Source organism: Xyrauchen texanus, chromosome 22 (genome assembly GCF_025860055.1).
Source record: "Xyrauchen texanus isolate HMW12.3.18 chromosome 22, RBS_HiC_50CHRs, whole genome shotgun sequence".
NCBI classification, from domain to species: Eukaryota; Metazoa; Chordata; class Actinopteri; order Cypriniformes; family Catostomidae; genus Xyrauchen; species Xyrauchen texanus.
Window position 1 is genome coordinate 19,153,642 of NC_068297.1, and position 12,330 is coordinate 19,165,971.

The following is a 12,330-nucleotide window of genomic DNA, read 5'->3' on the forward strand; positions in this document are numbered from 1 at the left end:
ATTTTGTATCCTAGCTAAGCTTTATAGGGACCTAAACTCTATTCTCATAACTGCATACATAATCAAAACAGAATCACACACACACACTTCACTCCAAAATCTCCACCACACAAAAACTCATATAACCACACAAATATAGCAGAAGTACCTGCATATATAACAAACGTGTGGCCAATCCTTCTTTTCCTCTCTCCAGCTTTTCCTGTTGTTTAGTATGGATGTTGCACTGAAAACAGTGCTTGAGTTTTGATTTGTTTGTCTGCTGGGGTCAGTGCTCAGTACTTCATCAATACAGAAATGTAAATGTTTAGATTGATGTGGAAAGGTACTAAGTTAGTATTAAGGAAAGAGGTATAAATAAAGAAACATCAAAATATTGAGGTAAAAAACTCAATTACATTGAAACACAAACATGTTGAACAGGAAGCTGGAAATTTTATTTCTGAGAATGTCTTGCCAGATATCCACAGAATTCCATACGTCCAGGAATCACTCTAAAAACATCTCTACAGAGTGTTAAAGGAGTTCTTTACCCAAAAATGCAACTTGTCATCCATTCATCTGCTGAACTCAAATTAAGATTTTAATAAGAATATTTCAGCTCTGTTGGTCCATACAATGAAAGGAAAGCCAAAATTTTGAAGCTCCACAAATCAAAGTAATCCCTAAGACTCCAGTGGTTAAGGTCTTCAGAAGTGATATGATAGGTGTGGGCAAGAAATAGATACATTTCACATTCTTCTTGTGTTTTTGGTGATTCACGATCTTTATGCATACTGCCCCTTACTGGGTAGGGAGAGAAATTTCAAGCAAAAAATGACTTAAATATTGATCTGTTTATTACCTGCACCTATTGTACTTCTGAAAATATGATTTAAAACACTGGAGTTGTATGGGATACTTTTATGATGCTTTTATGTGCTTTTGGAGCATCAAAATGTTGGCTACCATTCTTGCATTGTATGGACCTACAGAGCTGAAATATTCTTCTAAAAATCTTAATTTGTGTTCTGCTGAAGAAAAAAAAGTCATACACGTATGGGATGGCATCAGGGTGAGTAAATTATGAGAATTTAAATTTTTGGGGAACTATCCAAGTCTCAATTTTATATATTTTATGTTTTTTTTATATATTGTCATTGCGCCTATAGCAAAATGTATATTGTGAATATGTTTTCCTTTTGTATTCTGTGTATTTTTATAGAACTTCAGCTTTAACTTCAACTTTATATAAGAATAAAGACAATAATGTATTGTATGTTAAGTTTATGCTATCGCTGTTTATAACAAGACATTGCTTTTGTTACTGCTTTTTTAGCCTGTGCGATATGTGCGATATGACGGCAAATGCTGCGATTTTATTAAATAAATAAGTGCATGTGTGGACGTGACAGCCCATTCTCTCTGAGAGCTGTTTGCCCATTTTCTACACCGCTAATAAAAATAAGACCAGTCAGTCTCAGTTTAGGGAGTGGCACGTGTGGTCATGTCAGTTTACGGTGTTCAGCGTTAAGATAGAGGCCGAGCAGACCGACACTGAACTGGTGGCCAGAAAAAATAACACCGATCATAGCTTGGCGATATATCTTTATTTCATCCTTAATTAAAGTTCATATAATACAGGAGAGTGCCATGTAAATAAACACAAACTCCAAAACTGTCATTATGTGTGCGTTCAGGGCCACTTCAACCAGTCACGGAAGAGACACAATCTGAGCGGGAGTCGAGACCGGGAGAGATATAAAGTTCTGCCGGGTGATGCGCACTCTAACACGGAGACGTTCGTCTCTCACCCCCGCTGTCTGCAGCGCAACGTTTAGCATCATTGATGAGATCATCATGATAAGATATATATATATATATATATATATATATATATATATATATATATATATATATATATATATATATATATATATATATATATATATATATGTTTTGGATAGACAAGATTGACAAATGCTTATCAATAATACTCTAATGGCTAAAATGTTTACAGTGTTCAGTGGCTAAAATATCAATATGACTAAATGTTACTAAAATATGACTAAAATGTCAACAGTTTTCATTGACTAAAACTACATTAAAAAGCCCAGTAAGCCAAACAAAACAAAGCACAATTACAGATGTGTTTGCAAGTGTCATGCCATATGACAAGTCTTCACAGAGATATATGATGCACATGCACCATTAGCAAAGTGGGATGTCAGAAAATGATCCACACACTGGACAAGAGGTACCAGCGATAAGTAGAACTTTTTAGAAAGAGGATATGGAAATACCAGTTGGTCATTTAAAAAAAAAAAACACACAACAACAACAACAACAACAGTTTTAGTGGTTTGAGTGAACCACACTTTTATATCCTGTTTCCTTTTCAAAAGAGTTTATAGAATATTATAGAATAAACACTGAACATTTAAAACATGTTTTTTTAAAGTCTTTTTGTAGCTCTAACGTCTGCCGGCCCGTTCAGACAAACAGCCCCACTAAAACATCAGATATTCTGTCCTTAATTTTCCATTTTGTCCAAACGCCCTGAAAGTAAAGAGAGGGAGAAGAAAATGACATGAAAATGACACAGGAAACAACAAACTGAACATTATATGCTGGTTTTTGCTTTCATGGAAAAATTTAAGAAATTGCTGCTTCAAGCTTCAGGTTGCCACTATTTTGTGGCTTCTAACTTTCTGCCAGATCTGCACGAGTTCAGAGGAGGCCAAACCTCCCTCTCTCTCTCTGTCTCTCTCTCTCTCTCTCTCTCTCTCTCTCTCTCTCTCTCTCTCTCTCTCTCTCTTTTCAGTTTGGTGTGCTTTCTTGGCATGACTATTTTTTTGTACAATGTTTACAAAGGATGGAAAAGTATTGGTAGGAATGCTAATGAAGTAAACATTAAGCATTACTGAACATTATAGTGGACACCGATCTAGTTCTAGAATCTATTTGTGTGATGAGAGTAGATCTGTAGGTTGTACTTTGTATTGTTTTATTCACTTAGGGTGTGACCAAAATTATTTTCAAAGTATTTTGAGCTCATATCTTGAATATTGTCACATATGCGTGGCTTAACCTCACCTTGCACTGATCACAAAATGTTTTTCCTTTGGAAGGCGTGCTTTTAAGCCATGCTTTCTCTCGATCTCTCCTTCTCTTTCTCTCTCATTGGTTGTGATGGGCCTGATTTCTGGGGTTGAGGCTTTATTAAGGGATGTTTATAAAGCATAAAGAGCTTCAGGCTGGCCAGCCAAGTGCAAGTGCAGGGGAAAGTTTTTTTTTTTTTTCCCTTCTGGGGAACAGAATGTTTAGGGGGCAGAAGGATCGCTTAGTGTAGCTTGGACTAATGATATGGTGCATGATTGCATGTCTGCTACTCTAGAGGAAGAAAGTGAGTGCGTATGAGAGAAACTATCCTAGAAAAGCAAGAGAGAGAAGTATTTCCTATCCTTTGAGATACTTAACTGTTCCACCCCAGGGGTAGAGCCAGGAGTTTTTCAAAAGGGTGGCCAGGTAGGGGCAAGCGATCAGTCTGTGGTGGCACAGAACTGTTCGGGCAGCATTTTTATATCATCTGACTGTGGGGGCAGGGGGCGGGTGAGTGGGTACAATGACACCTGGGACGGCGAGATTTGGCGACCTTAGTGTGTGCACATTTTAAGTTTTTACATTGGTACAGAGATGATTTCACCTCTAAAGAACTAAATTGTGCCAAAAAATGACCAAAACATTTACTAAAACAGCAATTGCGAGTGGGGTGGCCAGGCCATCCCCTAGCTCCGCCACTGTTCCAACTGTACCTGTGATCTTTTTCCTTAACATAGTCCTCTCGAGAAGGTTGTGCACTTAACTGTCCATTGTACAAATTACATGCAACTTGCCATGTAAAGGTTTCTCATGTACTCTAGCCTGAGCTCTTAAGATATTTCATTACATGAGGAGGTGGAGCGAGATACAACAAGAATAATTACAGTGCTCCAGACTAACATTTGAGAGCAGTAGCACCAGTGCCACTTCTGGCACTTTTCCACTGCACGTTACGGTCCGACTCACCTCAACTCTGCTCGCTTTACTTTTCTGAGCTTGCATTTACATTGCAGTTTAGTGCCACCTCAACATGGGTGGGATTATTGGCTGATCGTCATAGTTGTGCCACCTTCCGTGACATCATCTTAAACATGACACAAACTGATCAAAACAATAACACAAACGCTAGCTGTTAGCTACAAGCTCATTGTGCTGCATAAATTAGTTATTGCATGGTGATTTTACACAAGTGTAACAGTTAAATTGGCCTGGTTGTTATAGAAACTAGTCAACTAAATAAAGCGAAGCTTTCAAGCAGAGTATAGAGTTAACATAACAAAAAATACCATCCTCCATTGTGGATCAACGCCAGTCCAGGGCACTCTCCCTCCCATTGCTCGCCGGTTTAGATAGAGTCCATTTGGTCGAATCACTTCCACTTTTCCTTGATGGTTCTGTAGTCACTTTTACGTTTTCTTTTTTACTTTTCCCTACACTGTTGGTAGGTCCTGTGGTAGCTGTGTGCGGACAACAGCCGATACACTTCCTGAGAGACTTTTTTGTTTCACTCATCGCTAATGAGTGGACCGTCTGCACCTCCTTTATTGACCACGGCGTGGTTTTGCGCACAGCCATTTATTTTTTCACAATTCAAATGTCTCGTGAACAAATGATATTGTTAACGATGTTGCTAACTTTAAAACTAGCGAGTTGATGTCACTCGTCGGAAATCCAGTGACTCTGGTAGTGACAATTCTCCCTGACCAATCAGTGATCTGCAGGGTTTTGTCATCACATTTAGGCTCGGCTCGCTTAGAACCTTGACCGAGATGGTACTAAAAAAAAATATAGGTACCAGGTACTATCCACAGTGGGAAACCCCAAAAAAGCGAGCTGAGTTGAGTCGAGTTGTGGAAAAGCTCCAGTTCTACAGATGGTTGCACCAGCACCTGAATTAGTCAGGGGGAGGAGAGGAGAAAGAGAGTTAGAACAATCTGTTTATTGGATGCACAAAAGCTGCATATACACTTTCCACAACAGACCTCAAGGGAATAGTACATGATCACACACATACACAGGGCAAAGTTACTTTATGAATCGCATCAAATTTCTATCTGTTACCATTTTTAATGTTTGTGCACTCACACCGTACTATGTTCATGTTGTTATTTCATTGATTTCCATTTGACAGGGAAGCAGAGAGAAAGTCAATGAGCCGGCATATGTGTGTCTATGACAGAGCTCAGGTTGAAGAGAATGAGACCTCAAACACAGCATTCCAAAAATATAATGACCTGTCTCTGATTAACACAGAGAAGATATCTTTTATCGCATGTTGCAGCGTCGCGTCTAGTTAGGACACTGTGTGACAGTGGGAATTTCTTTTCATCATGAAAATAAAAACTGTAGTGTTTTCTACAATCAGAGAGCATAAAAGATGTTATACTGAAGGAAAGTTCCGTTGCATCCATAGTTTTAACAGTGGTATTTGCAATAAGATCATATTAACCAAAGGTAATTGTAAAACAGTGATTACATGGACAGTAAACACAAAACAAATTATGCAATTTTTCATAAGAAAAACACATACTAAAGATAAAACATTTATTGTATTCCTTCACTACCCCGATATATTGATTTATATTAATATAAGTGATGTGTGGATTGAAAGACTTCTTTCTATCTGTTTATGGTACAGATTTCTCCTTTATTCCTTTTCAATGCTGCTTAGAATGTTGGGGCCATTTAATACAATTTTAAAGTTTAATCATCGACACGGGTTTTCATAGAGGTTTTGAGCAAATGAGCAGTGTTTTTCTCTAAAGCAGTGGTCTTCAACCTTTTTCTGGCCAAGGACTCCTTAGTGGGTGGAAAGACAGAGCAGGGACCCCTTGTTACATATTGTATAAAATTGAGTGCATTTTTAGCTTGGTCTATTAGAACATTCGTATAGTACATTAAAATGACATTATAGTACATTATATTTGTTGTGAAGCTTACATTGCAGACCTTTTAAAGTAATCATTATTGATGTACAGTGTCAAACTTTTTCACTGCATTTTAATTGAATTGACACTTTTATATTGGAGGGGCATACGTATTTGTATGCAATAACAGAGTTACACAGTGTGTGTCAATCCCAGCACCAGGGCTGGATTGGTAATCTGCCATACCGGGCATTTTCCCGGTGGGCCGACACACTTTGGGGCCGATCAGGGGTGGACTGGCCATCGGGAGAACCGGGTCGGCCGCGAAACGATGAAATGAGCCGCTGTGTTATGCAGAATGGGCCAAAATATGGTGCCGCGATATGCCGAAGGGGGCAGCAATATGCAGAAAAGGACCCCAACCCTAAAGCTAAACGGCTAAAACAGCATTTGGGCTGGATTCTATGTGAAATCCCAGGCCAATTTCTCTTCACAGTCCACCCCTAACCAACACTGAGCTTTTTCACTGACACAGTAATACAAGAAGTGTGTCAAGAAAATTTGTGTTACTGAATAAATTAGCTTAGCATGAGAGCACTCCACTGCAGAAGTGGATTGAATATGCTTATACTGAGCAAGTTGGTATGCACAAATACAGTATTTGTGTTTGGCAATGCTCTCTCTGAATCTTTGTCCTAGGCAGAGAGACATAGACATGCATAAGCTTGTTTGCTCTTGTGTGTATATGAATTGTTTGTGTGTGTGTGTGTGTGTGTGTGTGTGTGTGTGTGTGTGTGTGGGTGTGTGTGTAGTTTTGACCTCTCTGCGGAGTCTTAGCAAAGTGATTATGAATGTCATGTGTCATGGAAATCTGCCTTAGATGTAATGGATCTCCTTCCTGCTTGGCTGGTACATTTACTGGATGACTCGTTTCCTTTCTAAACCCAGAAATATTGCTGCCTGAGGTTCACAAACCATAAAATTATGGGATTATGAAAGTATTTTGACAGAATTCCTTTAATCCACATAGAGCAACTCATTTAGGCATGTTTCCATGTTGGTGGGCCTACCAATCCAACAGTCATATTGAAATTCACTTTAGAATAAGTTGTATAAAATGCTCTATTGCATCTGGACCTGCTGTTACGGTGACTGCTTTCATTATATGTAGTGGAATATTTAGTGAAGCTTTAGGTTTTTCCGAACAAGAGTAGAAAAATACTGAGTGTTATTTATGTTCCATGAATATACAATAACAAAGGGCAATGCATTTGTGCACTTCCGTAGTTAATTTAAGATGGACTTTAAAAACTTTTACTCATAAATCTTACTGATTAAAAATCATTTGTTTAAACTTAGGCCCCTAACATTTACTTAGTTTACTCATTTAAAACATGACTTATTCTACACATACATAACTAATATTGGGATTATATTCATGCTGTTTAGCCAGAAGGGCACAGGCCCCCAAAGTGAGCCTTGTTTCTTCATAGGATATTTTTCCCCAATTAACCAACATCTTATGTTTGGTTTTTTTTCCCTTGCCAAAGTCACCATTGGCTTGCTCACTGGGGGTCTAAAAACAAGTATCATTTTCTTATTTAGGCATAATCTAAAGTCACGTTTTTATCAAACTGCACAATGATGACATTACAGCTTTTTTTTGTTAAACCATAATTTTCCTGTAAAGCTGCTTTGAAACTATGTATGTTGTGAGAAGCACTATACAAATAAAAATGACTTGACTTATTTGCATAAGTTTTTGATAATAGTGTGAGACAGTCAGTCAAAACATTAAATCTGTTATTAAAAATGGTGATACCAGTTTTATTTTTGTTTTAGTTGCACTGTCTTGTAGGCTACTTGCAGGGTAAGATGCTTTGGCCGGAACTGTTCTAGGCCCGGTAAAGCAGTCTAAATTTTATTCAACATCCTGAGGGTGTGATTAGGGATGGCTATTACTCTGAATGTTGCCATGGAGACAGGCATGTGGACAGAGGCCAGGGTCAATGAGTTGTGCTACTGTCAGCAAAAATCCTGGCAAGAAATTGATGCTGCGTGATCATAGGCTGTGATGAGGGCAAATACTTGCAAACCCCATAATCTGGTAAATGGTGTAATTCTAGTAAATCCCTGATTCACACTAAAATCATGTTAACATCTGTAATGTTTATTTATTGTGGCTATACTTTTGAAACAGTGTGCATTTTAATGTTTATTTTAATGCCCTATTCTACAATTGTAAGAGCCTTTCTTTATTCATGATTTTTGCTTTTTAAATAGTTAAAATGAAAAAAAAAAAATTTATTATGCCACAAATGCCGATGATTGAGCTAACTTCTTTTGAACCTTGTAAAAGCCTTGTTTTCCTAGTTCAGTTATATTTGATGTTGGATGTTGATTTATCACTTGGGCAATTACTGACAAATTTGCTTTCTCATAATTTTTTCTTATAAATAAATATTGTTTTTCAATTCTACTGCAAAAACTCAAGCTTTATTAAAAAAAAATTCTGTCTTGCAGGTTATCAACTGTGACCGTAAAGACGAGAAAAAAAAACCTTCCTGAAGGTTGGAGTGGAAACATACAGACCTTCAACCACCATACAAATGTGTACCCCTCCATCAAACAATCATAAAGACCTCAAAGTAGATTAGTATCAGATATAAAAATGACTGAAACAACAAATCGGCATCTGAGACACAAGTTGCAGAGCTTAGGACGACGTTTGGATGAGCTTGAAGAGGCCAAGAGCAAACTACAGAAAGCTGAGGATGAACTTCTTGACCTTCAGGACAAAATCATTCAGGCTGAGGGGAGCAATTCTGCACTCCTCGCTGATGTAGAGGCAATGCGGAAGAGATTGCTCAGAATTGATGGCAAAGATGAGGAGGTAAGGAAAGCAGAGGATCTTTGTCGGGATGTTAGGGAGAAACTTGATCAGGAGGAGAAACTTACAAAGGAGTTTAAAGTGGAGATTGAGCGTCTTCAGCGCAGAATGACTGAACTTGAGAAGCTTGAAGAGGCATTTGGAAAAAGCAAGTCAGACTGTACCCAGTTGTGCCTTAGTCTGAATGAGGAGAAAAACTTGACCAAAAAGCTCTCCTCAGAGCTTGATGCCTTGAAGGCTCAAATAAAGGAGGTGGAATTCTCTGAAGCTCGACTGGACAGGGCAGAAAAATCTCTTGCTGTGGATATGGAGAAACTAAAGAGTCTCACTCAGACATTTGTGAATGAACGCAAAAGGCTTATGGAAAGGCAGAGAGAGGATGAGAAAATCATACTCAAACTTACTGAGAAACTTGAGCATCAGAAAAACAAACTAGTTACAACAGACCACAGCCAATTTGATTCTAGAGACCTTCGAATTGAGGATGAATTTTCAGCAGGCCTTACCTGCAAACTGGCCAGAAAGAAGAGTTTTGAATACTTGAAGCATTCACATGACTTGGATTTGAGAAATGAGTCAGAGAATGAAAAAAATAGCTTAGAGCGGCAGGAAGATAATAAGGTTAAGGACCTCAGTCAGGAAGTGGAAAGGCTGAAGAATCGTTTGAAGCAGATGGAGTTAGTGGAAGAGGACTTGAAGAACATGGAATCTAAAAATGCTGAGCTGATAGATAAGTACCAGCGGGAGAGGAGCCGTAGTCAAGCTCTCCATGATCAGGTTGAACAGATGAAAATGCAGCTAAATGGTTGCAGTAATACTAATGGAAACTCTGCAATTACTTGTGCCACAAAGGTCCTGGAGAATGGCAAGGTAGAAAATGAGGAGATCATTGTACGAGAAGGCTTCAGACAGGAAAAACCTAAATTGCTAAATAGGAGTCCTGCTGCTTCTGAATCAACCTCTAGGTACAAAAGCAGAGACAAGTCTCCTCAGCAGAGGCGAGAAACCAAGCTGAGGAACAAAGATCTATGTCACTCCACAGAGAGTTCCCCAAAGACTGTACGAAGGGCTCTTAGTCCAGCACATGGTGTCAGGAAAGGTTTGAAGACTGCTGCATCCAGTTTTGACAATGGGACAAAAGATGGAAAGAAAGATGAAAAACTTGGAATTGCTACACATTCTTCATCAAGCACACTCTGTGAGAGTAAAAAAGTTTCAGTCCTTAGTCGCTATCCTCCGGCTGCTAATGACCAAAAGTCTTGGATGCCATCGGTCAAACAGAATGACAGTGATGGCAAGAAGAGTCGAACAGAGAAAATGTCCAGGTACCCTGGAAGCGATAGTGAATCCAACAGCTCTGATGGGGCACTTTTACTTTCAGCCAGAGCTGCTTGCATAGCTTCGCCTGTGCAAGGAATAACTGAACCAGAGAGTTTAGATAATTTGCAGGATTCATCTACAATGCTGAGTCTGTCAAAGGCAAATGGATCCTATACTGCCTACAGGTCACATGTATCTGTTGATCATGGTTCTGATGGTCATTCCTCAGCCTCAGAAACAGAATCCACTGGCTCCAAGCGATCAGCAGGTGAACAAAGTGATCCTGCTTCTTTGATGTCAAATACTAGTGAAAGAACATCATCCAAGTACCCTAGATACACACGCCTACAAGGTGCTCACTCTGATAGCTCCTCAAAGGGCTCCATCAGTGAGGAGCAACACAGGCCTCTTATAGCAGAAGGGGATACAGAAGAGACCATACTAAACATGTTGGGTATTGAGGTCCGGAGGGTATGCAGCCCTCGTGAAGCCCTCCGGTCAAAAGCTGTCATCAAGCAAGCCATTGTTGAGATTGAGAGGAAAGAAATCATGTCAGGTGGAATAACAGAACCTTTGACCACCAGTGGGAAACCCAAGCTCTCCACTAAGCCAGTAGTGACCAGCAAGATGACTAGCAGTATCACCTTCTATCCCAACGACCCCAGTTCATCTCGAACAAGCAGTCGGAGCAGCAGTCTATCAAGTGAGCCCCCTTCCAAGGAAAGGCACACTTCCACCAGTAATATTGTCATTGGCCCAAGCAGCGAACATAGGGGCAACATCTCTAGACCTTATGAAATATCCATCCCTAAGAGTGAGATCACTCTACGTCAAAGTGAGAATGATTCTGACTTATCAGAACCTCACAGTTTCCTTGAGACTGCTCCTGTTGAGGCAACCCTCCTGTCTCAAAGCAGCTTTAGCCTCCAGTCTTCAGAAACTTCAGACTTCAACAATGACATTGAGTCTGGGTTTGAGAGCAGCAGTAGCAGCACCACTGTGACCAGCTGGAGAGGCCATAATCACAACCACCACTCATACGATAACAGTTTGCCAGAAATGAGAAACAGCACTGTCAGAAGCACTTGGAGAAGCCGTGGGGTAACTTCTGCAGATGAATGTGGTCGAGCACTAAAACAAGATGGCTCAGAGGATGAGGGCGAGTCTGCCACAACCTGGAGAGCATATAGGGCCACTACAGTGTTGGATACTCCATCAAAGTCCAGCACTGCTAATAGTGGAAGTAAACCAAGCCCAGCAGATGTATACATGCGTAGGATCAACAATGCAGCATCATCTGTCTCTGAACCAGGACAAAGGAACAAGAAGACTCCTTCACCAGAGAGGGTTGTTTCACATGAACCTGTCAGTGCCCAGCAACTTCAACCAAGAGGCCGTAAACAACCTATGGTGAGTATTAGCTTTTTACTTTTGGCCATAATGACTAAAAAGATATAGATTCCTTTCACAAAAGTGTTTGTTTACCTGTTTTAAGCTTTTTTTTTTAGCATACCAATTTATTTACACTGCTTTGTGTTCTTGCGATGATAAATGTTAGTTGGTTAGTGCTGTTGCATTACATTTCATACAAATTGTAACCTTTGTACTGTAGGAGATTTGCTCAGTCCACCTTGTTGTTTTGCACTGTGGTCAGTTTAGAACAGTGAAATCAATAAGCAAGAGCATAAAATATCCTACTAAAACTGAGGTTCAGAGTATGCATCACAAATCATCTGATCATTTGTATTCAATTTTGTGTAAAGTCTGTATGTTTTTTTCTATTTGCAGTGTGTTTTCTCTTATTTACCCTATATATATATATATATATATATATATATATATATATATATATATATATATATATATCTTTATTATACACCTGTTAATTATCCACATAGAACCTTTGGTTCTGACAGATACATGCACACAAATTCAGTCCCACTGTCTAGATTAATATTTCTTAGCCATGGTATTCAACAAATTTTTTTCTTAAGGGTTTTTTGTTTTTATTTGGAAGACCTGTGCTTTTTTTAAACTACTGCATCTGGAAGAAGGTAATGGGGACATATATTTTATTAACATGAAGTGTTTTTAGATCCAACTCCATCTGTTGAAAGAGGAAAAGGAGGATCTCTCTTTCGATTCTGTTATTGTTGTAATGGTAACCTAGCT

At 39.1% G+C, this 12,330-nt stretch overlaps 1 protein-coding gene across 3 annotated transcripts in view; it reads left to right on the forward strand.

Annotated features, from left to right (window-relative positions):
- Nucleotides 1–12,330, forward strand: part of luzp1 (leucine zipper protein 1) — a 66,976-nt gene that overhangs the window by 34,394 nt on the left and 20,252 nt on the right. For all 3 annotated transcript variants that reach the window (XM_052153590.1, XM_052153589.1, XM_052153591.1), the window contains exon 2: nucleotides 8,472–11,568. In XM_052153590.1, the coding sequence (XP_052009550.1) occupies nucleotides 8,620–11,568 (2,949 nt within the window). In that variant the 5' untranslated portion in view covers nucleotides 8,472–8,619. The remainder of the gene's footprint in view (nucleotides 1–8,471; nucleotides 11,569–12,330) is intronic.